The following is a 23,847-nucleotide window of genomic DNA, read 5'->3' on the forward strand; positions in this document are numbered from 1 at the left end:
GGCACAGCAAGCCATTCCTTAGCAGTCATGAGGGAAATCATTGGGTAATTACAGCAGTTTTTGTTTACAGGACAACATACACACTCGCTAATTAGACACATCTTGCTACCTGCAAGGTGTGAAGAGACGTTTTTTTCACATAGTGAAATCTTGTTAGATTACAGCATGCATTACTCTACGTGCTAATGCCAGGGGTTGTTGTTGTTGTTGTTGTAACTGATTCTTCCCAGTTGATGACTGTATGTCCTTACAGGTTGGAATGGTGTTCTCTTGTCTTCAGTGCTTCTGTACTCTCAATGTGCCTGGATACACACACAGAAGAGCACATTTAGTGGTGCTGACAGCCTGCATAGTCTGAATTAATTTGTAAAAGAGTATAAATGACTCTGTGGCAATGTGCCATAGTGCCTTGCTACTTTGGATGGAGGGTTGTAACAGACCCTCATGATAAGGAGCCAAACACGTATTTTATTGGCTAATAAAGGTGCGATAAAGGTGCAGCCAATTCTTCCAAGCCAACAAATGCCGTCATAATTAGCACCAACTACTTTTTGTCCAGTTGCAGAAAATGTACTTCAAGCAACTTGTTCCTTATTATATACGGAAGACAAGAATGATTGTGGTTGCAATCATTTTATTTCATCCCCTTATCTCGAGATCATGAGTTAATTATCCTCTTATCTCAGTATATCAGAGTTATTTTCTCGTGATGGTGGGTTAATTATCTTGTTATCTCAAGAAAACAAGCTGTTGTTTCCCAACTATAACAGCAGGTTGTTTTTACTCGTGATGATGGGTTAATTATCTCGTTATCTCGACGTAACGAAATGGCCTTTAATTTTATTTTGAAAACAAGGTATTTATCCTGTTAACTAGAGAAAACAACCTGCAGTTGTATCTTCGGTACAGCTTGTTTTCTCGATAATTAACCCATTATCATGCGAAAGCAATTTTAATATCAGGATAAGTAACTTTTGATCTTGAGAATGAAATAAAATGATTACAACCATGGATGTTCTAGGCTTACCTACTACATTATATATGCACAATATAATACTAATTAGTTATAATTCCTACTTTTTCAGCTAAAAAAAAAAAAGAAAAAAGGAGGGAAATACTGCATGTTTATGTTTTGGCCAATTTTTATGATATACACAATTCTGTTTTTGAGTGGCATACTCTTAATAGTATGACTGGCTCTGAGAGGTTAAAGTAGGAAACTATTAGCACGTTGGTAGACTTACCTCTGTCCCCACCGTTTCTCATGTTGGTCTCCTCTTCCACTCCCACGTCATCAACTGTAAAAAAACAAAAACAAACAGAGATTTTAGTGACAATGGGCCTCATTCACCAAACGTTCTTAAGAACAAATTTAAGAAAAAGCTTAGCAAGATATTGGTGAATGAGGCCCAATGTTTTTGGTCACTATGTAAAAACTAAAAAAATATCAAGGGAAACAAATCAGAAGCAGGTGTGAGAATGACAAACATGCAGAGAAAGATATCTCAGTAATGACATGTTAAATTCCAGCAAACAAAATCATAATCCATATGATAAAACAGACTCAAACCATGAAACGTGTTATAGACTTACCTGAGTGGAGCTCTTTCACCAGTGATGACATGGTGTTTGTGATTGAGTCAGCAGCAACTAATAGATCATTCCGAAGATTTCTAGGTACACCTAGAACATAGAGACATTATCAAATCAAAAACACATGGAGCTTCTAGTCTTGCAGTGTAATGTGAAAGTGTAAAATGGGAAAAGCACTTGAAGTGCATATCCTGGTGGCAGGTGTGGAATAAGTAGTCAGATCCTTTACTTAAGTCAAAGTAGAAAAGCCAAAGCCTAAAAATATTTCAGTACAAGTCCTGAATTTAAAATGTTACTTAAAAGTACAGAAATATTATCAGCAAAATGTACCTAAAGTATCAAAAGTACTTATTATGCAGTGTGGCTCCTTTCACAGTGTTATATTATCATAGCCTGGCTCCGCCCTCCTATGTACTTCCGCTCAATTTTCATTTTCCTTCATTACGTCGTCTGGCTTTGCGGTATATTCTTGAGTTTTCTCCGGCCAATCTTTACCGGTCCAATCAGCGAACAGAGGGAGTGGCTGAGAACGATGACGTTGAGGTTGTGCACTAGTTTGAGTTGTAGTTCCGTAATGGCGGCGGAGAAAGATGCGAGCGAAGCCATTCGGTCCGTTGTGGCAACGCTGCCGAATATCCAGAAGTGAAAGCCCGAGCAAGAACAATATTTGCTGAGTTTTGTTGGTGGCCATGATCTTGGTGGCCCTCCTCCCCCCAGGGTTTGGGAAAAGTTTGATTTTCCAGCTCGCTCCGTTAGTGGTGAAGGAGTTGGCTAAGGCGAACGCTAGCGATGCTAAGCCGACGTCGGGACCAAATGTTAGCGATTGGTTATGGCAGTACAGAGTGACTCTGGGCAGATCCAATAGTTTTAAACTTCAACAGAGTACACGCCTTCAAGGAAGTTAACACTTGTCAATGGAGAGTGGCCAGAGAGTCTGGTAGGACCAGGCTAATATTATCATAGAATATTATATCATTCTGTTTTTATCACTAAATAATACATAAGAGCATTTAATCTTGTTGTTAGTTAATGTGTAGTCAGTTTTAGATACTATGTATACCACTACAAATCGTTTAGTCCATACCTTAAAAACTGCCACTTTCGGGTGTTAGTGCACACTCACCCTGAGCAAAGGCCTCAAGCACGTCCCCTCCAACCCCTGCCAGGCAGTCCTGTGGTGTGTGAGTCGGGGTGGACCCAGCTGAGGTGGAACGAATGGGCATGGGCATGGAGCAACCTGCACCGTGACCAGGGGAGGAATGAGGGGAGCTTCCAGATTGGGACTGTAACATAAAATCACCCGTGATAGTTACAGTATCATCAAGCAAATCAACTGTTGAGTCTGTCAGCTCACATTACAGGCTTGTTTCACATCGGTTAGTCTTGAAACAGATGTTGAAGAAATAGTTTGACATTTTGGGAAACACGCTTATTTTCTATCTTGCTGAGCTGTCGATTAGAATGATACCACTCTGATCCACTGGAACCACAACTTGTCATTTTTACTCTTGTTTTTTTGTGGATTAAACATAGAGATATAATGCTAAATAAGCTATGCTAATCAACATAGCTACATATATACCGTACAGACATGAGCGTGGTCTCTCCCTCGGCCAGAAATCATATTTCCCCAAATGGCCAACTATTCCTTTAAACTCAAGTGTAGTCTTCTTATAATACATAAGACGATGATGAGTAGATGAAAGATGAGTTGGTCGCAATCTTGATTTGCATCAGCAAATAAATACTATATTATCAAGATTGAGATATACACATAATTTCTTTATGTGTTTGGCCATGACAGGTGCAAAAAAGACTAGCTGACCAATGTTACTAGGCATCTTTTTGCTGTTGCATAGTTAGCAGACAGCATGGCATATTTGGTTATTTTCATGACATATTGGATCTTCCACCTACAAGGTGCTAGTCAATCTGGGCATCTGATGGAGAGATAAAATCCAATTAATCTCTGCATCAACAAAGCCAATTCTGGAACAACTGCATTTCAATGGAAGATGCCGTATTGCAATCACAGATTGCAGCTTTGTGAAGAGATGACCTTTGTGCTTCTTAAGGTGACTTTTATTAAAACAAACATAGACACAGATGTGACCAAAATAACTTGATCCTTATAGGGAGAACAAACAAAAACAGTGGTTTAAAGGTAAGGAAACCTTTTGGAAATCCTATACTGGCTGGCTGTGTGTCTATAGTTCACCTTTACTGCACCGAGAGGGTAATGAGAAGCATGTGCGGGTGAGCGACTGGGGCCTGTGCTGAAATGAGAGATATATCTCCCAGAGAAAGGATCACTGTGTCTCTCTGGGACTGGTGCAGGCCCAGGTCGATGGCTCGGGGCCAGGCAGCAGATGGCCGGCCAGACTGCAGTCGCATTAGAAGGGAGGTTGTTAGTGCCGATGAAAGGAACAGGTCCCTGACATTTGGGCTAAGAAAAACACAGTTCTCTCAACTTGTTTGGACCATGGACCTGAGAAAACAGATTTTAAAGCTTGTGTCACAGTCTGTAGTTTTAGCTCCCCAATGGTGCTGGCAAGGATGTTGTGGAGTAGCCCGGATAAAAGGACTAGATCATTGTAACCCAGTTAGAGAGTGGTATCCTATTATCTTTCCTAACACCCTTCTTAAAATCTGTTAGAACTTCCTTCAATAACATCTGTGTGAAGGGGGGAACACAGTCACATTAAACTAAGTGCTGAGACTAGAGCCAGGTATTGAGCCTTGCAAACTGAATTAAAGGCAACTTACAGCCTGCTTCTGTTCCTCATCCTATCAGCCAGCAAAGGTAAGCAGTGAGAGAGAGCAAGAAGAGTGAGAGCAACAGAATTAAAGCAGCGGAAGAAGAAGAAGAAGAAAGGGATTTCTGCATGCACCATACGGCACATTAACATAACTTAAGATCGCATGCCAACGTCTCATTTAATCAAACATGCCACCAAGCTTTAAAACCGAATCATGTAAACTATATGAGCGCTGACAAAACCTGTAAAATGCTATTTTAATTTAGGACAATGGCTTAATGTTTATGCACCATCCTACAATAGGATATCAAAACTGATTCAGAGGCCTTTTTATCACTTAATTCTTCTTGAAAGAGGCGGTCGTCTTACCTTTAGCAGCCTCATGAGTCCCTCCAGTTGCACCATCAGCTCCCGTCTGCTCTCCTGCAGGGCCGACATGCGCCTCTCCAGCTCGTCCTTCCTGTGTCTGCAACAGAAGGACAGAGTTTGGGGATACAGTAATACATAAGAGGGGAAGTTCTGCTTTGATCGGACAGTAAGAAAACACAATGCACAGGTAGACATCATACTGTTCATAAAAAACACCTCTGTACTTTAACAAAGCTATTGGGCCTTGATTGTTGGGGGAATCCATTTCCTTTTTTTGTGAACAGTTTGAGGATTCATGTCTGTAAATTATTTCACAAATACCTTTATTTTCTGTAGATTTTTCCCAGATTTTCTACAGATGTGTGTTACAGATTTACCTTGGGGTCCAATAATTCAAAGATCTGTTGCAGACACAGACACTGCATGTTGAATGTATGTAGTCATATTTCATTTGCATCAGGCCACAGTACTGTACTAAAGCAGGGGTCTCAAAGTTACCAGGAGCCCAGATCTGGTATATAAGTCAATTTAATAGAGGCCCCAACCTGTTTAATTCACTGTTACATCTGGCCCGCAAATAACTATTTTACAGGTTTTTGGTGCACCTGACACTAAAATGTCTCTGTATGAATCAAAAATGTTGACCTGGAGTACTGACAGTTTCAAGAGAGGAGTACAATTGATTATTTATTTATGTATTGCGTTATGTTCATGTATTCTCCAGGAATACAATCTCAGCAGAATCACCACTCTAACAATGCAGAGCAGTATTTCCAGTATCAGGGAACAAAGTGGCCCCTGCAGGTAACTTGAGTTTGACAGTAATTATCTGGCTATCTTTTAGGTGAGGATTCTGGCTTATTATCACCCTCTGGTGTTCACAATGAGTAACTGCATTTTGCAATTGTCTCTGTTTGGAGTCGACCTATCATTCAGAAACATCTGCAGACTGTAAACACCTCTGCTGTGTTCTGTATCTCCGGGCTGTATAAAGGCATCATCAGAGCCGTCCAGCCAGGCTCCCAACACAGCGCACAGTCTGTGATGCAATACTACTACTCGATAATGTCCTGGTATAAAACCTGAATCACAAACAGGCACAGTGAGCTGAAAAATGTTTCTAGACATCTATGAATTAAACTGGGAAAAATAATAAGTGGAATAAATGTATCTCACAGTTTTATTACCGTTTCAAAATAAAACATAGAATTAGATGCCTGTACAACAATCCTCTAACATGCCAAAGAGTGAGGAAGTATAATTCAAACTCATTTCTAGTTCTGCTATAAATGTTTAAAGTGACCTGGCATTGAATGGTAGCCAATAATTTATGTTATAAAACATTTAAAGGTGCCGTAGGTAGGATTGTGAAGATCCAGGACTTAGCCAAAAAATTTGAACATCAACAACTTCTCAGTCCCCCTTTCTGCATCTTTAATTAATGTCAAATTTAAATCTTTGTCACAACTGCTGACAATAAAGCTGACTGCTCATTCATTATTTAGGCCAGACCAGACAAACAAGGAGTCATTCAGGGCAACAAGAGCTGTAACGCGTCTCTTCCAAGAAGTGAACCCAAGGGTCTCAGCGTCCTGCCAGCATGATAAATGCCCACACTGCTGCTGCTGCTGGTGGTGGTGGTGGTGAAGCTAATTCAAAAACATCTTCCTGAATTAGCTGGACATTATTTCTACTTCAAGAATGAGTCTAGTCTACATTAACAGCCCTGAAGTGGTTGCACTACTTGATGTCCTGGATGTATGGCTCTTTGTTCCTGTTGTTGGGAAGAAGATGCTTTATATAAGCGCTGTGGTGGTGTTAGCAGAGATGATACCTGAGGAGCCGCAGTTCAGTCAGAAGTGTGGGGTTCTGCTGGGCTTTTTCTGGGGTTGGCTGAGAGGCCTGCTCATGCTCCAAACGCAGCCGCTGGATCTCCTGAAGGATCTCCCTGAATGAGTTAGTCAATCAGTTAGTCAGTCAGTAAACAGCAGAAATACTGGATCCTTTACTGAAATTGAAGTAATACAACAATTTAAAAATTGTATTTAAAAGTACAGAACTAATTTTTAGCAAAATGTGCTTCCATGTACACTAACAAAGGGAAAATTGCTACTCATGTAGAATGGCTGCTTTCATAGTGTTTTACTATTATTATTTTTGATGCACTAACAAGTGAGCAGCATTTTAATGTAGCTGGTTAAGGTAGAGCTAGGGAAATATGCTTTTCAGAGTTAGTCTCCACTCCCCTGGTTGTCTGTCAACCTCACAGTGTGACAAGACTTTATTGGGATTTATTGCTCTTGGCAATAAATCTGGCTAGCTGTTTCCCCCTGTTTCTAGTCTTTATGCTAAGCTAATCGACTGTTCACATTAGCCATATATTTACTGGACAAATATGAGAGTGGTATTGATCTTCTCATCCAACTCTTGTTTGTAGCAATGCATCATGTTTTATAAGCTGAAGTCTGAAACTGCAAAGTAACTACAGTAGCAATTATAGTTGACAGATTAATGTTAGTGGAGTAAAAAGTAGTAGATTACAAGTAAAAAGTGGCATACAAATATTCAAGTAAAGTACAGGTACCTAGAAACTATATTTAAGTACAGTGGCCTACTTAAGTTAATTAGTTAACAATACTCCACCACTGCAAACCAGCCAGCCAACCAATCAGTAAAACAATACTGATTTGTTCATAGTGTTTACATGATAAATTGTACCTGTTTTTGTTCTCCAGCTCTGCAATCAGCTGTCTCTGTTGCTTATTGGCATCAAAGTTGAAACCCAGATCTGTTGGAGGACATTGTTGCTGAAAAACAAAATTAGCATAGTATGGCATTAACAACGGTGGGAGAACAAAAGCCAAACAGCAACAGCTACCTTCTGACCATGGTGAGCAGTAATGACTCAACTGGAGACTTATTATGTTTCTGCATAAACAGGGAGCCATTCCATCTCACCAAAGCTTTCCTTTATCCCTTCATATAAAGGGATGCAAAGTACAAATCCAAATAAACCCAAAGTAACTCTACATGATTCTTTTCTGCCTTAAGCGAACTGTTCCTGGGAGTTGTAGTTAACTTCTGTCCTGAACTTTTTATGTACACAAGCTTCTACCTTTTGCTTTTTATCAAAGACCCTTTATGGTGTTTATTTAGTCATATTGTTTGTAAGGCCTTTGAAGTTATAATTTTTTTTATGAACTCAAACTGTATTTTTGATATCTTTAAAAGCCATTAATGTATTCACATTCTGTAATTATCTGTCTATATAGTAGTTTTAATTGGTGGTGGCAGAGTCCACCATTCCTGCGCTGGATTCAAATTGCCTACATACGTGTGAGGGATTCACAGGAAAAATGCATGTAATCCAGCACAGTTTCATCTAATTGACCTCAGCCTTGTGTTTACTGTTCACTGTCAGAAAGTGTAATAAGTTACTGCTAGTGCAAACCTTTCCTAGTGCCACTGCTAAACATTAACTGGTGAAGCAGTAACAGGAAACGTATTTGTCACCGTGGTTAGCGTTGAGCATGATCTCCAAAAATGTTTCTACAACAAGATATTGACAGCAGATGATTTTGAATTTAAAACTTATGGGACAAGTAAAACTGATGGGAAATCAGAGCACTTCATTAATAGTTACAGAGTCTGACATGTAAGCATGAGTAGTCTTCACACTGCAGCTTAAATTTTTTAGTTCTCCAGTCACAATGAGGCGCCTAACAATAAATTGTCAAAGCATTAGATGTGAAATGCAGGTTGACTCAAGCCCACCACGGGCAGTCCTGCGAGACACTCACTGTGGAGTTGCCCGCCTCGGCTGCCAGGCGGGCAGCGTATCGAGCGATGAGGCGGTGCTCTTCATCTAGCCGGCTGGGACTCTCCAAGACACTGCCCAAAGTCACAGACAGAGAAATACATCAACACATATAGAGCAACACTCACTCCAATGTGAAAAGATCTTATGTAAGTAGAAGAGAAAGTTTGTAGAGTCAAAGTGATCATGTAAAACTTTTATAGTTAAGGTGCCCTGACACTTGGCTTTGACTCCTGTGTTGATAGACAGTCTGAGATAATTGGACATAACAATGAAATGAGATGGCTAAGAGAGAATGCAGCATGCCAAATGTAGTTGTGGCAGTGCCAATCCCCGTTCTGGCCATTTCATCACTGACTGGAAATGTCAAATAAGGCATGAGACTTTAAATGATCATGGGTGTGGCATATGGTGTGGACAGATGACAGGACATATGCTGTCCCTTCATGGCAGGCGGTCTGCAATGAAGAGTGAAGGAGAGCTGAAATGGTGCTGGGCTCCAGCTAACTGACTGGAGAGTGAGCGATGATTAAGACCATTAAACCTAATCTGGCTTCAAACCCGCTGCAACAACAACCACGGCCCCTGCAGCTTCGACTGCCCAGGCCCTAAACACACTGCAAACCAGCCTTTTAATCCACATTTGTATTAAAATCTTATCTTTCTTCAAAGCAGATTAAAAAAAAGCTGCCAGTGTGATGAGATAATTTTATCTGCTCCAGCTCCCACCTCGCTTGTTTTAAGGGTTTTCTTCGCCCAGTGATGATATCTTAAAATACATGTTTGACTTGTTTCAAGATAGCGTCATCTTACTCAAAAAAAAACATCCAGTTGGTCCGTGCTGTCAAGAAAATGTCTTGTAAAATGGGGCACTTTCGAAATAATTTACAGTCTTATCCTCAGGCTAAAGCATAGACAGAGCCTGAGGTTTCTTGTAAAATTAAAATAATACATTAACGAACATTAGGGAGCTGCTTGGGTTGGCTCAAGAGAATGCTATGACCCAACGAGGTCTTTTTATGCTGCACTGCATGTCTGGATCTTTGGGCTATCGTCAGTATAGAAGCTGCTCCATCAGGGAGTTTCCTGGCACCACCTGATGGTCTGTTCCAGGTTTTGGACAAAGATGCTTGAACTGCCTTCAAGCCCTCCTGAACTGGCATCTTTCCCAGATACTTTTATTTTTGTCTCACATTTGTATGGAACTTCATCTGAAGTGAGAATTGTGGAATAACATTATATCTTAAATCACATAGGGCCCTATCTTGCACCCGGCGTGGCGCAGCGCAAAGCAAGTGTCTTTGCTATTTTAAGACCGACGTTGTTGTCAATTTCACGTCCAGTGCCCCCATGTTGTTTAAATAGCAAATTAAAGGTCTTTCAGGGAGGTGTGTTCAGGTGCATTATTGGTGTATTGCTATCTTGAGGCAGTGGAAAGTGATTGCGCCATTGACCAACAAAAACCTGGTCTAAAGTCAATAAAACAGCATTTCAGTTTTATTTTAACAGCGCATTAGTAAAATGCGCGCACACACTATGCTTGTTAGACACACACACACACACACACACACCCAAACACAATATCTCAGACACCACTGGTCCTCTTTTGGTTGAAAACATGAGAGATTGCGCTTTTTAAAGACTTTGTTCTGATTGGCCTGATGGTACTATCACTAAAGATCAAAGCTGTTAAAGGAGCGTCTGGAGGGATGATGCATATTGTTCCTGATTGTCCCTGCAGAATTCATGGTGGATGTTTACTTGTTAATATGACTGATGGTCAGAATCAATATCCTGATATTAATAACAATATATTTACAGAATGTTATACATAATATGTCCAATTTCTTTGTTTCTAAAGACAAATGTCATACTCATTTCAAAATCTTTCATTTCCTGTCACATTTAAATCTTGTAACTTGAGAGCTTGCACTGGTTAGGGGTTTCACTGATCTGATTTGCCACTTCCAATTCACCTGTGATAATGACCTTATAAACTGCTATGGATATCGGCCATTTCTTGACAATTTCACATCTCTTTTGTAGAGTTTAGTGTAGTTGCATTCATTCAGTCATGGTACCGACTCATTTTCTTTTATTAACACAGCAATCCCTGGCCTAATGTTATGTTTAATTATGAGCTCCACTCATAATTAAACTTTTTTTTTTTTTTTCCTGTGTATAAATGCTAAATAGGGCGACTTCAAGTTAATGTTACCAAATGTAGGCAAAATAACATTTACAGTAATTAAATCATTTTCTTCCACGGTTATGCATTATTTCAGACAAAACTCTTAAAGGTCCAGAGTGTAATGTGTTTAGTGTGTTGCCCGTTCACAAACTTGTCCTTTTTCATGAATATTTACCTCCAACATCAATTCCAAGTATTCCTTTTGGCTTGTAATTTTACATTTGCATTCGCGTGAACTGGGGTAGACGCTCCATATTCATGCGCCATCTTGAAATACGTTAGCCGGTAAGGGACATACAGGACATACTGCTCCGCCTTTCACGTTTTCGCTGTCACGTGATAAACTCACAGGTGCTGCTTATGCTGCTAATGGGTATCGTAGCTTCCCGGCAAGTTTGAAGAAGGAAACCTGGAGGACCACACGTATTCAAAATCCAAATTTCAGGAACAGGAGTCTTCTTCTTCGCCCAGAAAAAGAAAAAGGATATTGAAAAGAGCGTGAAGGCTATCGTAGCTGTAATACGTACTTTGAACTGCGTGGCGCGAGAGAGTTGACTGCGATATATGATCTCAACGCTAGATGGGAGAAATTCCTACAAATTGGGCCTTTAACACATGTAAAACAAAACATTCTATAACAAATTTTATTAGATTTTTTATTCAAATCAACTTGGAGTCATTAGTTTTGATTAATTAGTTGTGATTGCAGAATAACAACATATTTTATTACAGTACAATTCCACTGTAAATCAATACATGATCATATTGAATTATTACAAAGCCTGACTAGTTCCATTTGAGGTATTTAGCATACTGTTTTGACGTTAAGGAATGTTTTAATCTAAACTTTTATGTTAAGCATGTGTCACTAGATTAAATATTTCAGGAGTTCATAAATCCTACGTTACAACAACTCCTAAAAGAAACACAAACTGCTGTGTTTCCACACTGACTCACATTTGGTCAATTCTCAGTTAACTGAATTAAAACTCATCAGGCTCAAGACAGCCTTTTAATTTATTTTTTTTATTTTATCTTCTGCCGCCGTGGTTCTGCATGACTAACGGGTAATAAATTGCGATTTGCCCTTGGAGGACGAGCTAGTGGTGAGCGATTGTCTGAGAGAGAGAGTGAGGTGGGAGGGAGCACATGCCATGTCAGCAGAGCTGACAGTATCCGAGAGCAGACTGTGATGGAGGCTGGAAGCACAACAGCCACAACTTTGCATTGTGTACATTCAGACACACATTAGTGAATGTGTTTTGTATGTATGCATGTTTCCTCTGAATCTGGAAGGGTCAACAAACAGAGGACAGCACTGGTTCCGCTTTTCAGTTTGGGGCTCTTGAACTGAGGCAGAGCCACAAGGAGCTTTGCATTATTCAGCAGTAGCATCTTTGACTCATAAGTCCTTCATGTGAAAGCAGGCAGGCCAGTGCCGGGTAATTATAATAATAGATTAATATTTACAAACCAAATGTGACACAGTGAGAGGCTGGTAGGAACTGGCCTTCTGTTCTCTGCAACCAAACCTAAGTGAAGGTTGCACTCCTCTCAACACCTTATTTCCCGGTATCCACACCGACTCTCTCAACACAACCTATTTTGGAAGCGTCGCGGTGGCTTAATGCGCAATTTCTGCCCTAAATATGGCAGCTTTGTAGTTGTTATGCGCCCCCGAGGTAACAGCATCCTCGGTGCATGACATCTTCCCAAAGCAGCTCTGACTCAGAGCAAAATGCCAAGACAAAGGTTATCAGACTTCTTCATTACTGCCACAGTGAAATAAACCTCAGGAGAGCGTCGCCTTGCTCTGGTACATGCTGCGACACATTATGTCTTCCACTGACCTCCACGGGTCTGGATGCAAGGCATCGTTCACCGCCTCGGGTGTCCCTATCTTGTCAGCTTCCTTCAATCCCGCTCTGATGTTGATACTGTCAGCCCCCAGAGACAAGACTGCACTGCACAAAATGTTCATCTCTGCAGGTAACTTAATCTGGTATCGATTGTTAACATCTCACTTTTCTAAACATAGATAGGAAATCTTCCAGCAGGGTCAGATAATTATACTTGTAATGTCAAAGAGAGAAGTAAGGGAATATTGGTGTTACCTCAACCCTTTATTACACATTTTAAGGTTTAGTTTTGCTGTGATGGACATTTTTTGCAGTGTGCATGCTGTCCTTCAGCAGCCTGGATCCTTGGTGTAGTACTGAATGATAGCCCGGCTCAGTCTTAATTTAGTCTGGATTTTAGTCAAACACATGATCAGGGTTGATCTATTCTTTCTGTACACCAGACACTGATGTCTCGTCCCTCTTCTAATGTGCTGTGGGCAAGTCCTGAGTCCCTGAGCAGTCCCATCTTGCAAACATTAATTGCCGGAAAGATGTTGGAGAGAGATACTGTACACGAAAGGAAAGGAAAAGTTCACCCAGAACAGACTTGCAGGACGTAGTGCAGATACATTAAAGCCGCCTCAGAGTGCCCTCCATAATCATTCATAACCACAATGGTTCATTACCACTGTGAGCAAATAATAATAGAGGTGGCCTTTAACTGAGAGGGGCTGAAATGAGAAGACAATTAGGCTGCTTTCACGGAGCCCTCGCCAGCTTTCTGCTTACATGGTGAGGCTCCAATTCTATCCTAATCTATTTGTCAAATCAACACTCTAGTAGGAGTGCTCACATATCCTTCATGACAGCGTAACAAGTTTTTCTCTAAAAATACACTAACAAGGGCATGCTGCTCGGATGCAAAAATGTGTGTCAATGTGAGGGAAAAAATAACATCTGTAGTCTGATTTTCTGCGCTTTTCTTGTGGTTTCCACTGATCAGAGAGAATCTGTCACCTATTCTGAGCACAGAGTGAATTCTGAGGGATTGAACTTATTTTTGCATGTGTGTAACTTAAAGTAAAATTTTTTCATCTTTAAAGAATACATTAGCTAATTCTGTGGAATAATTAGAATAATATCTTTAAAAAGACATGGTGCGTTACGCCTGGCGGTGCTTACCTTTTGGTAGGAGTAGGTGCCCCAGAGGACATGAGCATTGTGTCGTTCATGTTGTTGGCCACTGGTTTCGGCTGACTAAAAGACAAGATTAGAGGTCTTTAATGCTACACTGTAGAGGCCTGTGGGGCTTGTCACCAGGGAATGGAGTAGAGGGCATTTGCATTTTATTAGTAATCATGAATCAGCGATCCTGACTTCAATTTAATCCAACTGTACAAAGGAGAGTAAGAAAGGGAGGCAGGGGGGATTTTAATAAAATACTTAGTGTGGTTCACAACAATAGGCAACATGTTGTACTTGAGTTACAGTTTAGTTAAAATTGGAGCGAAATAATTGACTTTTCCCGGGTACAGCAATTTAAATGTTTTTAGGGCTATTAGCTTCAACCTAATTAACATGAGCAAGAGCAACAACAGCAAACAAGGAAACTAATTAAACTGGAAGTCTGTGAAAAACTAGGAAAGGTGACATTGTGGGAGGTAATTTGTGAGAGTAAACAAAGCGATGGGGTCCATCTGGCGGCTGATTCGGTGGCCCTTGGAGCTCATCGGAGCCCAAACCCTCGGACCACAGAGTCTCATTAATGGATCAACATAATCACTCTGCACATCTCAGGTGCTCTCCGCTTCAACCGCCACAGAAAATAGCACTTGATTTTCATGTCTCTGTAGTCGCATCTCCTCAATCTGCGCATAGTATCTCACTGTAGTTGATTCTATTGTGATGGACTGTTTTATTTAAAGCACTCATTATCACTTAAAAGGCAAAGGACTGAACAGCATGGTGTCCTATTATGCTTATTTGTCCAATCAGCATTTTTGGCCAAAATCAAACTATTTATATCCACATTGTGCTCTGTGCACACTGTTATCAGCACAAGACACAGAGCGCTTGTTTTTTCTACGGTGCCACAAAGTGCCTCAACAGCACTCACAGTCTTCTGTATATTATTGTGTTACTAAAAATAAGAGCAAGAGAAACTGCATAATTTCTGGATCACTAATTGCATTAAAATAATTTGTTAGTTGTTCACAAACCAAAGTACATATTCCCTGCAATAATGGGGGTGCTCATAGGGGTACAGCGTGTTCTTTTTAAAGACACATTGCAATTATTTATTGGTTCATATACATTTAAATTTCCCTCAGGACTAGCCTAAAAGATTCAAATGGACCGTTCTACATAAGTAATGTGTGAATTATATTATATCTTAATCCTGCCAATTTTTATGTTTTAAGCAATAGTATAATAACAGGAAAAAGAAAAAAAGCGACTGTCACTACTCAAACCTGCACACGCTGCCTTATAGTCTCCTTCACAGACAGATTGTGTGCACAAATACTACCTCATCTCATTTAACGCTCATTACATTGCAATAATGCACCCTGAAGGTGCAGACAGAAGAGGAGGCACGGGGGGCATCACACTTACCTCTGTTAGGAGAGAAAGCACCTGCCTGGCTGGCAAAATACATCCAACTGCTGCTGTTGCCAGATGCCTAATCTGCCCTCAACTGAGCAAGCATCTCAATGTACTACACTGCTGCTGTCTCCAAGGAAACTCAGTGGTCACATGACTTCATGACGATGTGGATTTCTCTCTCACTCTCTGTCTCTCACACACTCTCTCTCTCTCTCTCTCTCTCTCTCTCTCTCTCTCTCTCTCTCTTTCCTCTGACTCCTGTCTTGTCACCTCTCTAACATGAATACACACTGGAAATTAGGGAAAGTACCTCAATTGCAACTTATTTAAAAAAAGCACACATCTACTCTCATCCCTTCAGGAAAACAAACTGGCCTCTGCAGTTATACTTTAATTGAATTTACATATCTTAAAGGAGAAGTGTGTGGGATTTAGTGGCATCTAACGGTGAGGTTGCAGATCGCAACCAAGTGAATACCCCTTCCCTCACCCCTCCCTTTCCAAGCGTGTAGTAGAACCTACGGTGGCCTTCACTTCAACGTGAAAACGTGACAGGCCCCCTCTAGAGTCAGGGTTGGGTTTGTCCGTTATGGGCTACTAGAAGAGGACCTGCTCCCTGAAGGGCTCATTCTAAGCTAACAAAAACACAACAGTTCTCATTTTGAGAAAACATTTTATATATATATATATATATATATATATATATATATAAAATATAATATATATATACCCTCCTAAATCCTACACTCTGGTCCTTTAACTCTTCCTCTTACCTTCAGCGAGTTATGTAAGTCAAAGCTTTTCACAGCTATCCTTCTAGAAATAATCATCGGTCCTTTTCAAGTACACCAATATAACTCCTGTGGAACTTTAAGGCGCATAGAAAAAGTAGCTTCTTACGTAAAAGTATTTTCCTCTAAGATTTGGATTCATTCTAACAGGCGTCCTAACTCATTCACATCAGTGTCTGCACTCTGCAGCCCTGTGTTTCACTGACTGAAGAAATGCTGATTATAGACACACAGTCCAGTAATTCAGCCGGTGCCTCAGAGGTCAAATGGGAGTGAGTTGACACAACATTTAGGCTCTAAGAGATCAAAGTCTGCAATGCGCTAAGCCTCGTGCTACCTCCGTGCAGTGAATGACAATGTACCACCCTTTACTTGTACTTGGCAGTTGGCAGGGGTACAGGGGGATATTAAGTTGGAGCTTCATACACTCACATTCATTCACCTTATTTCTGACAAACAACGGATGCACGGCTGCCTTCAATAGTCCTTTGCCGGCTAGAAATAATATGCAAACATGAAGCGTCCTCTCCTGCTGGCAAAGGTGCTCCTATTCCCCAGTGCCTCTGCCATAAAAACCCAATGGATCACGCTCCCAGAAAAGAGAATTGCTTGCCCCTTCTCTCCATTTTAATGACATTGATGGAATTTGCATTGACCCGGAGAATACAAAAAGATGTTAAAAACAGAGGAGGCATTTTAAAATTGTAAAGGGATTTCTGGGGATTATATAGAGTGGAAAATTGCTAAACATTAAACATGGCACTGAGAATTTGAGACTATAGTGCGTGTTCCACATTAATGCAAAGTACAGTAAGGTGCCTATTTTCGACTCTATTTCGATGCTCCAAGTCTTTTTGCAGAAGCGGCGCTAAGTCTGAAGGTAAGAAGCCATATCATAGATTTAAAGTTCCTGAGACAGACTGCATCCTAAACCTATAACTCCTCTCCAAAACACAAATCCTCAAGAATCTCGCTGACAGTTTGAGTGGAGGGAAAAATTCACAGCTCAGCTTGCTGTTAGTCTTAGCTTTCAGAAGCCAGTAAATATTTCAAAAACAGTATCAGAATAGAAACACTTTGTCTGGAAAAGATGCAAGGGGTTGGACAACTGGGAGACTCATGTCCATTCAGTTTAGGAGTTTTGATCAAGTCTGACGCTCTACCCTGATTCTGCCATTATTACTCACTCACAGGCGCTTCGTCAGCCTCACATACACACACACACACACACACACACACACACACACACACACACACACACACACACACACACACACACAGAGATGTATGTTTCCTGGTTCACAACATAAAATAACACCTCTTTACAGACAACATTCATCAGAACTTGCATGCACTATTTATAGAACACCAACAGCACATTTCTCTCTCTGTAATGGATCATCAATAAAAGGAAGTCAATTCAGAATAAAATTGGAGGTGGTAGTTTGTAGTTTTCCTGTGACTAACTATCTAAGGGATGAGTTTGAGAGAAGATTTCTGTAGCCAGCAGGGGAGTCATCATGGGAATGGTATAGGCGGACAATTACTGTATTCACCCATAATTTCTCTGATATTGACTGTTAAGAAGCGAGAATTATTCCATTAGTGCCAGCTCTTCCTTATGGCTCGTGGCTGCAGAGAGTGCACAAATAAGATTCACAGTACAATTGGAATGTTGGATTTAAAGGAATAGTTCAACTTTTTTTGTTTACGTGTCGGACTGTTTCTTGGAACTGGACGGTGCGTTGACTCTCCTTTTTTGTCAATGAAACAAACAAGATATAACGTTTTAATTAGTGAGCTTTAGAGGCGCTGGTAGGTGGATTATGTTACTTTAGGGTAGAGCCAGGCTAGCTGTTTCCCCCTGTTTCCAACAGATAGAGTAGTATCAATCATTTAAACGTTATAATCTCCAATTATGTGCCATATAAATAAATAATAAGGTCTGGATATTTACAGCCATGTGTGCATAAAACACACACATTGCATTTTCTTCGGATATGATTTGCCAATAATCTCGGCAGTAAGTCGGACTCGTTTCAGGTGAGGGTTGGCCTCCGCCAGGGCTGCGCTTTGTCACCAATCCTGTTTGTAATATTTATGGACAGGATATCGAGGCGTAGTCGGGGTGGGGAGGGGTTGCAGTTCGGTGGGCTGGGGATCTCATTGCTGCTTTTTGCAGATGATGTGGTCCTGATGGCATCATCGGCCTGCGACCTTCAGCACTCACTGGATCGGTTCGCAGCCGAGTGTGAAGCGGTTGGGATGAGGATCAGCACCTCTAAATCGGAGGCCATGGTTCTCAGCAGGAAACCGATGGAATGCCTTCTCCAGGTAGGGAATGAGTCCTTACCCCAAGTGAAGGAGTTCAAGTACCTTGGGGTTTTGTTCGCGAGTGAGGGGACAATGGCGCGGGAGATTGGTCGGGAGAATCGCGCAGCGGGTGCGGTATTACATTCCATCTATCGCACCGTTGTGGCCGAAAGAGAAGCTGAGCCAGAAGGCAAAGCTCTCGATCTACCGGTCAGTTTTCGTTCCTACCCTCACCTATGGTCATGAAGGCTGGGTCATGACCGAAGAACGAGATCCAGGGTACAAGCGGCCGAAATGGGTTTCCTCAGGAGGGTGGCTGGCATCTCCCTTAGAGATAGGGTGAGAAGCTCAGTCATCCGTGAGGAGCTCGGAGTAGAGCCGCTGCTCCTTTGCGTCGAAAGGAGCCAGTTGAGGTGGTTCGGGCATCTGGTAAGGATGCCCCCTGGGCGCCTCCCTAGGGAGGTGTTCCAGGCACGTCCAGCTGGGAGGAGGCCTCGGGGAAGACCCAGGACTAGGTGGAGGGATTATATCTCCAACCTGGCCTGGGAACGCCTCGGGATCCCCCAGTCAGAGCTGGTTAATGTGGCTCGGGAAAGGGAAGTTTGGGGTCCCCTGCTGGAGCTGCTCCCCCCGCGACCCGACACCGGATAAGCGGACGAAGATGGATGGATGGATGGATGGATGATTTCGCAAAAAAATAAGTTCTGCAGTTAGAAGACCTGCACAGTTAAATATGGAAGCATTTAATCTGACCTAAAATTGATAATGGCAGTCACCAAAGAATACATAATTTGAATGGTCATGAGGTTTAGAAAACATCTTTTCTTGGCACAATTGATGAGAGGCACTACTTTATCACCACACACAGATAAAAACATAAATGCTACTGAAACCAAAAATAGACATTTTGACATCATCAAAGACGGGGACTTTTGGTAAATAGCAAGCCCCACCTTCCCTGACCAAGACAATACAATAGAGATGGAGAGACAAACAAACAAGTCTCAGGGGTCAACAGTCACATCCATTATCTTAAAAGTCAATGCACACACACACACACACACACCACACATACACACACACACAGTGCCACACCAACCTTGCCAAATGCCATCTGCAAGAGCATGAGAATGCACTTTGTCTATTAAAGTCTTAAAGGTGAACATAAGGACAAGAAGTTCATGGACTTTCTATCCAAAGACTTCCAGACTTTTAGTAGTACTGAGTAACTTAGAAATTAATATAATTCTGAGTTGATGAATTATCTTCTACAGCATACATTTGAAAGTCTGCCTTCTGAAGAAAAACCTTAGATGAAACACATAGTTGCCCACCAGCCGCGGGATATTGTTAAACCAAACCACTGGTAAAATAATCAGATTCAACATGATATGGTTCTCCAGGAAAAAAAATGGCTAGCTTGTCAGAGAAGACACTTTTTTTTTCTTCGCATGGTTTGTGTCATTTGGAGGGGATTGAACCTGGTCAACAACAGGCTTTCAGGATCTCAATCATCTTTCTTAGAGGATTACTAAACATCAAGGCAGCAGGACAATGCGGTAAAATTGGGCAAACATTAGTAGCTCATACTAGCTCACCCAGTAAGAGCGTTTTACCCATGTTGGGTCCTGCAGCGGCGCGGATTCGAATCTGACCTGCTGCCCTTTGCTGCATGTCATCCCCCATCTCTCTCCCCCTTTCCAGTCTATCCACTGTCACTACCAAAAAATTTATCTTAAAAAAAAAAAAAACATTGGGCAAACATTACATTAGCTACCCAAACTGATGGTGCATACAAACAGTGGATTCAGCCCTATAACTTTGGTATGTACTCACTCAGATAATCACCTGTGTTAAACTGTGTGGTAAATGTGAAATAGCACATAATGGGGCTCCAGGGTAGCTCACCTGGTAGAGCCTCCGCTCCATATACAGAGGCTCAGTCCACGCCGCACCGGTCACGGGTTCAATTCTGACCTGCGGCCCTTTGCTGCATGTCATTCCCCCTCTATCTTCCCTTTCATGCCTAAACTATCAAATAAAAAAAAATTTATAAGTTGAATAATAGGTCAAATCAAACCCTCTGAGAAGTTTAAAGGAGTAATGTCTCTTTGGTGGAGCTGCTAACAACTCATAGATGTCTGAAATGTGTCAAAGGGCCCAAACTAGACACTGCACAAGAGAAAAGGGTAGGGGACCCACTGGTTTACTCTTTTACAATACATTGTATTTTATAAAATTATCATATGTAATATATTATATATTACTTCTGAAATGTAGAGGAGTAGTATAAAACATATAAAATATGCTATAAAATGGAAAAACTCAATATTGTACTTGCATACAGCATTGGAGTTGATGTACTTAGTCACTTTCCACCACTGAAAATAACTTATATAATTTTAAACAGAACAAAATACTCAAACAAGACCCTTCAGTTCATGGAAAAATCATTCTGAGGAAAACAATAAAAAGCCTCTGTGCTATACAATCCAATATAACAAAGAGCTCCAACTGGGCAGAGCTCAATATTCTCAGTGCCTTCATCATCTGAAATAATCAAAATCGTAAAACAAAAAACGACATGGATTACTGCTTGCAAAGGACACTGGAGAGTCATGATCCAGACTAGTTTTAGCCATACACTTTAATTTGAATCAATATTAATCTACTTGTGTGATGTAATTTCATGCTACACAGCCTATACCGCACGGGCTAATCCAATCGTCTTATCTCTCAGTTGGAGGGAAACATGCAGGTCGACAGTTGATTCTCCACGTTGTGATGAATTGTAAATGTATGCAAATGTAAACTTCCTCTTAAATGCATAAGTTTTGGGCACAATGCAGAGAAATGCTCCTGCCAGTGGGCAGAGCATGGATATGAGAACTGATTCTGAGATGATGGTATCTATCACGCAGTAAAACAGGAAATCATGTTGATGTATTTTTCTTGGCCTTCACTGAGCTGGTTTCTCCCCCATGATGTAGCTCACTATCAATTACTCACTGACACTTGCCAGAAGCAAAACCATATACAGACAGCTTAGATTCATGGTCGTGACTGGAATGTGAAGCAGGATTTTGTTATGAAATGTGCCATGAGAAATGTTGAAAGTAAGTTGAGAGATTTCCTTTGATCCTATTAATGCCATGAACAAGCAAAAAACTTTTTAAAATCTGAAAACATTATTAGATTTTGTCTTGGTGGAGGCCAAAAGGGTCAGAGTATTGGCGTAAGGATGATGAGAAAAATATGAAGTGACCTTAGCGACGTGGACTTCTGAGGATGTATGTCAATGGTGGAAATGATTATGAAAATCGTATGCAGGGTTTTAGACAGCAGCAGAATATAATGCATTTCCTATAATGATTTCCAGGAGCCTCAAAGCCTGGAGTGTGAGATTTATACCATCGTCCCTGTTTCATTGCCAGCAGACTGATGAGGACGACTGTGCTGTTAACGGCAGCAGCGGCTGAACCTGTGTAGTATATCACTATTTCCACGTTATCCAATAATCATGGGCTTGACATCTTAGCAAGATGGCACTCTATCAGTTATGTAGTGGCAGCGAAATGGAAAGATGGAGGCAGTTACATGACAAGAACACACTATAGATCTGGGCCACACTGGGCCTTGGTGTGCAGTAAATCAACAAATCAGTTGGGTTCCCCCTCATTAATAACACAACTAGTGGGAACAAATGCTTTGGGAATGGCACTTACACAGTATGGGTGAGTTCCTGTGGTCTCTCAGCCTGCTCGGGGAACACAGGATGTGGCGGCTCACCGATGGGGACGCAGCCTAGAGATTTACTGATTGCGTGGCTCAGCTTTTTGGCCGGAGACTTCTGTGAGGACGGCAGGACAAACAAAGTATCTGTCACCTTGTGTGTTGTATAATCTTGTTGGAATAGTAGAAACAATTTTAAGCTGCTTTAAAAGTAATTTACAGAACTGGGTCAACAGTTTGTTTCCTGTGCCAAAAGTGTGGATCAGCAGTAGTTTGTGCATATTCAGTAAGTGCTGGTATCTGCTACTTCACATGCAGGTTTGGTGGCTGCCCTACGGTCCCAAAACTGCAACGCAAGGTGTCCATCTGAGTTCATGTCATATGGATAACTGAAGACAATTGTATGGGAGTTTGATGTGTATGGTTAAAAACACCATTTACATCAAATTTGGGTTTAATAATAAACTTCCATTTTTATACATTTTAACTTGGATATTGACGTGAATGCTATTTACAAGTTGAATAGTGGCCATTAAGGTAACTTTGATATGACATAAATGCAGCATAACCATACCTTACCATTATTGATAAAGTAGTTTTTGATAGATGATACTGTAACTTTACTTTTATATATGTATGTATATATTTTATCTTAAAGTGATACTTTTCCAATTTTAATCCAGCTCTGTGTCATCTTTGTGTGGGCAGAATGTTTAGATGAATGGTGTTTGGCTTCCCTTTGTGGCGCCACCTATACGGAATGGAGCTCAGAGCAGCCATGTCAGCCGAGATCAGTCGGACATCGCTTTGCGTCATATGGCGGATCTCAGCGCACGTCTGTGATGCATTTCACACCTTAAGATGGATCTCGGCAGACCTCTGCTACTCTGCTCAGCTATGAGTTCCTTGTTCCTTGTGCTTGGGCCATGGAGGGAAGCCACACACTGTTCATGTCTGCACACACTGTCCACACTGCCGTGACACAGAGCTGGTTTTACATCTGCAAAATATCTCTTTAAGTCACATGTCTTCAAATCTGCCCGTTGTCATGCAAAAAGGGACCAAACTCTTCAGAATTTCATTCTTGATAGGGTAGTAAAGTCTCTGAAAAGTTTTGTAATTTAACACTCTGGTGAAAAACAAACTAAAACACAAACTACTTAATTAATTTTAGGTAAGCTGGGATACCAGTTCCTTAAGGCAGCATGATCAGTGTAGCATAGCATGTGCCATCATTTAGGAAGAAAACAGTAACTGTTTAACGTAAATTACATTGAGTTTATTTATAATATAGAAGTGTATTAAAGGAATAACATTGCCTTGCCTTTTTATAGTGAAATGTATTCTTATAATGCAGACTCACAAGAAAAGGTGGAGAGTACATATAGTGCACTAGCAGACACAGCAATGGTCTTGCTTCTGTATGTGCAGCCACAACAAAGGGAATTGGCCAGTAATACTGCCAGCTAATCACAACTGCCAAAAACCAAACATTGCAGGTGATTTTCAGCACTGGAAACCAAGTAATATGTGGTAAACAATGTCCCAGATGTGTTTCATAGACATTATTTACTCCAATTTGTCAGAAAAGTAGGAAGTCATCCAGAACCGTTCCATCCACCATTCATGATTAATATCAGAAAAGGGTTGTTTTTTTTCATATTACAGACTGTGTTTAATTCACTCAGGCTTGTTATTCAATTTCTGAGTCATTTCCTTCAGTGCAAAAACCGAGTGGGATGGGAACTGGATTTGGGATCCAGCGCCTATGACTTCCCTAGTTTTAATTTATAACATAATGATCAAGCTTTTGGGGGATGTGGCAACACGGCAAATT

At 41.0% G+C, this 23,847-nt stretch overlaps 1 protein-coding gene across 6 annotated transcripts in view; it reads right to left on the minus strand.

Annotated features, from left to right (window-relative positions):
- Positions 1-23,847, minus strand: part of dtnbb (dystrobrevin, beta b) — a 38,759-nt gene continuing 14,912 nt past the window's right edge. For 3 of the 6 annotated variants that reach the window (XM_039785335.1, XM_039785333.1, XM_039785334.1), the window contains exons 10-20: positions 22,004-22,128; positions 13,753-13,827; positions 8,522-8,612; positions 7,440-7,528; positions 6,556-6,669; positions 4,722-4,818; positions 4,360-4,380; positions 2,717-2,876; positions 1,594-1,683; positions 1,245-1,298; positions 1-302 (exon numbers count right to left, since the gene is read on the minus strand). In XM_039785335.1, the coding sequence (XP_039641269.1) occupies positions 277-302; positions 1,245-1,298; positions 1,594-1,683; positions 2,717-2,876; positions 4,360-4,380; positions 4,722-4,818; positions 6,556-6,669; positions 7,440-7,528; positions 8,522-8,612; positions 13,753-13,827; positions 22,004-22,128 (942 nt within the window). In that variant the 3' untranslated portion in view covers positions 1-276. The remainder of the gene's footprint in view (positions 303-1,244; positions 1,299-1,593; positions 1,684-2,716; positions 2,877-4,359; positions 4,381-4,721; positions 4,819-6,555; positions 6,670-7,439; positions 7,529-8,521; positions 8,613-13,752; positions 13,828-22,003; positions 22,129-23,847) is intronic. The other 3 variants (XM_039785336.1, XM_039785337.1, XM_039785338.1) reach the window with 3 other exon arrangements.

Source organism: Perca fluviatilis, chromosome 20 (genome assembly GCF_010015445.1).
Source record: "Perca fluviatilis chromosome 20, GENO_Pfluv_1.0, whole genome shotgun sequence".
NCBI classification, from domain to species: domain Eukaryota; kingdom Metazoa; phylum Chordata; class Actinopteri; order Perciformes; family Percidae; genus Perca; species Perca fluviatilis.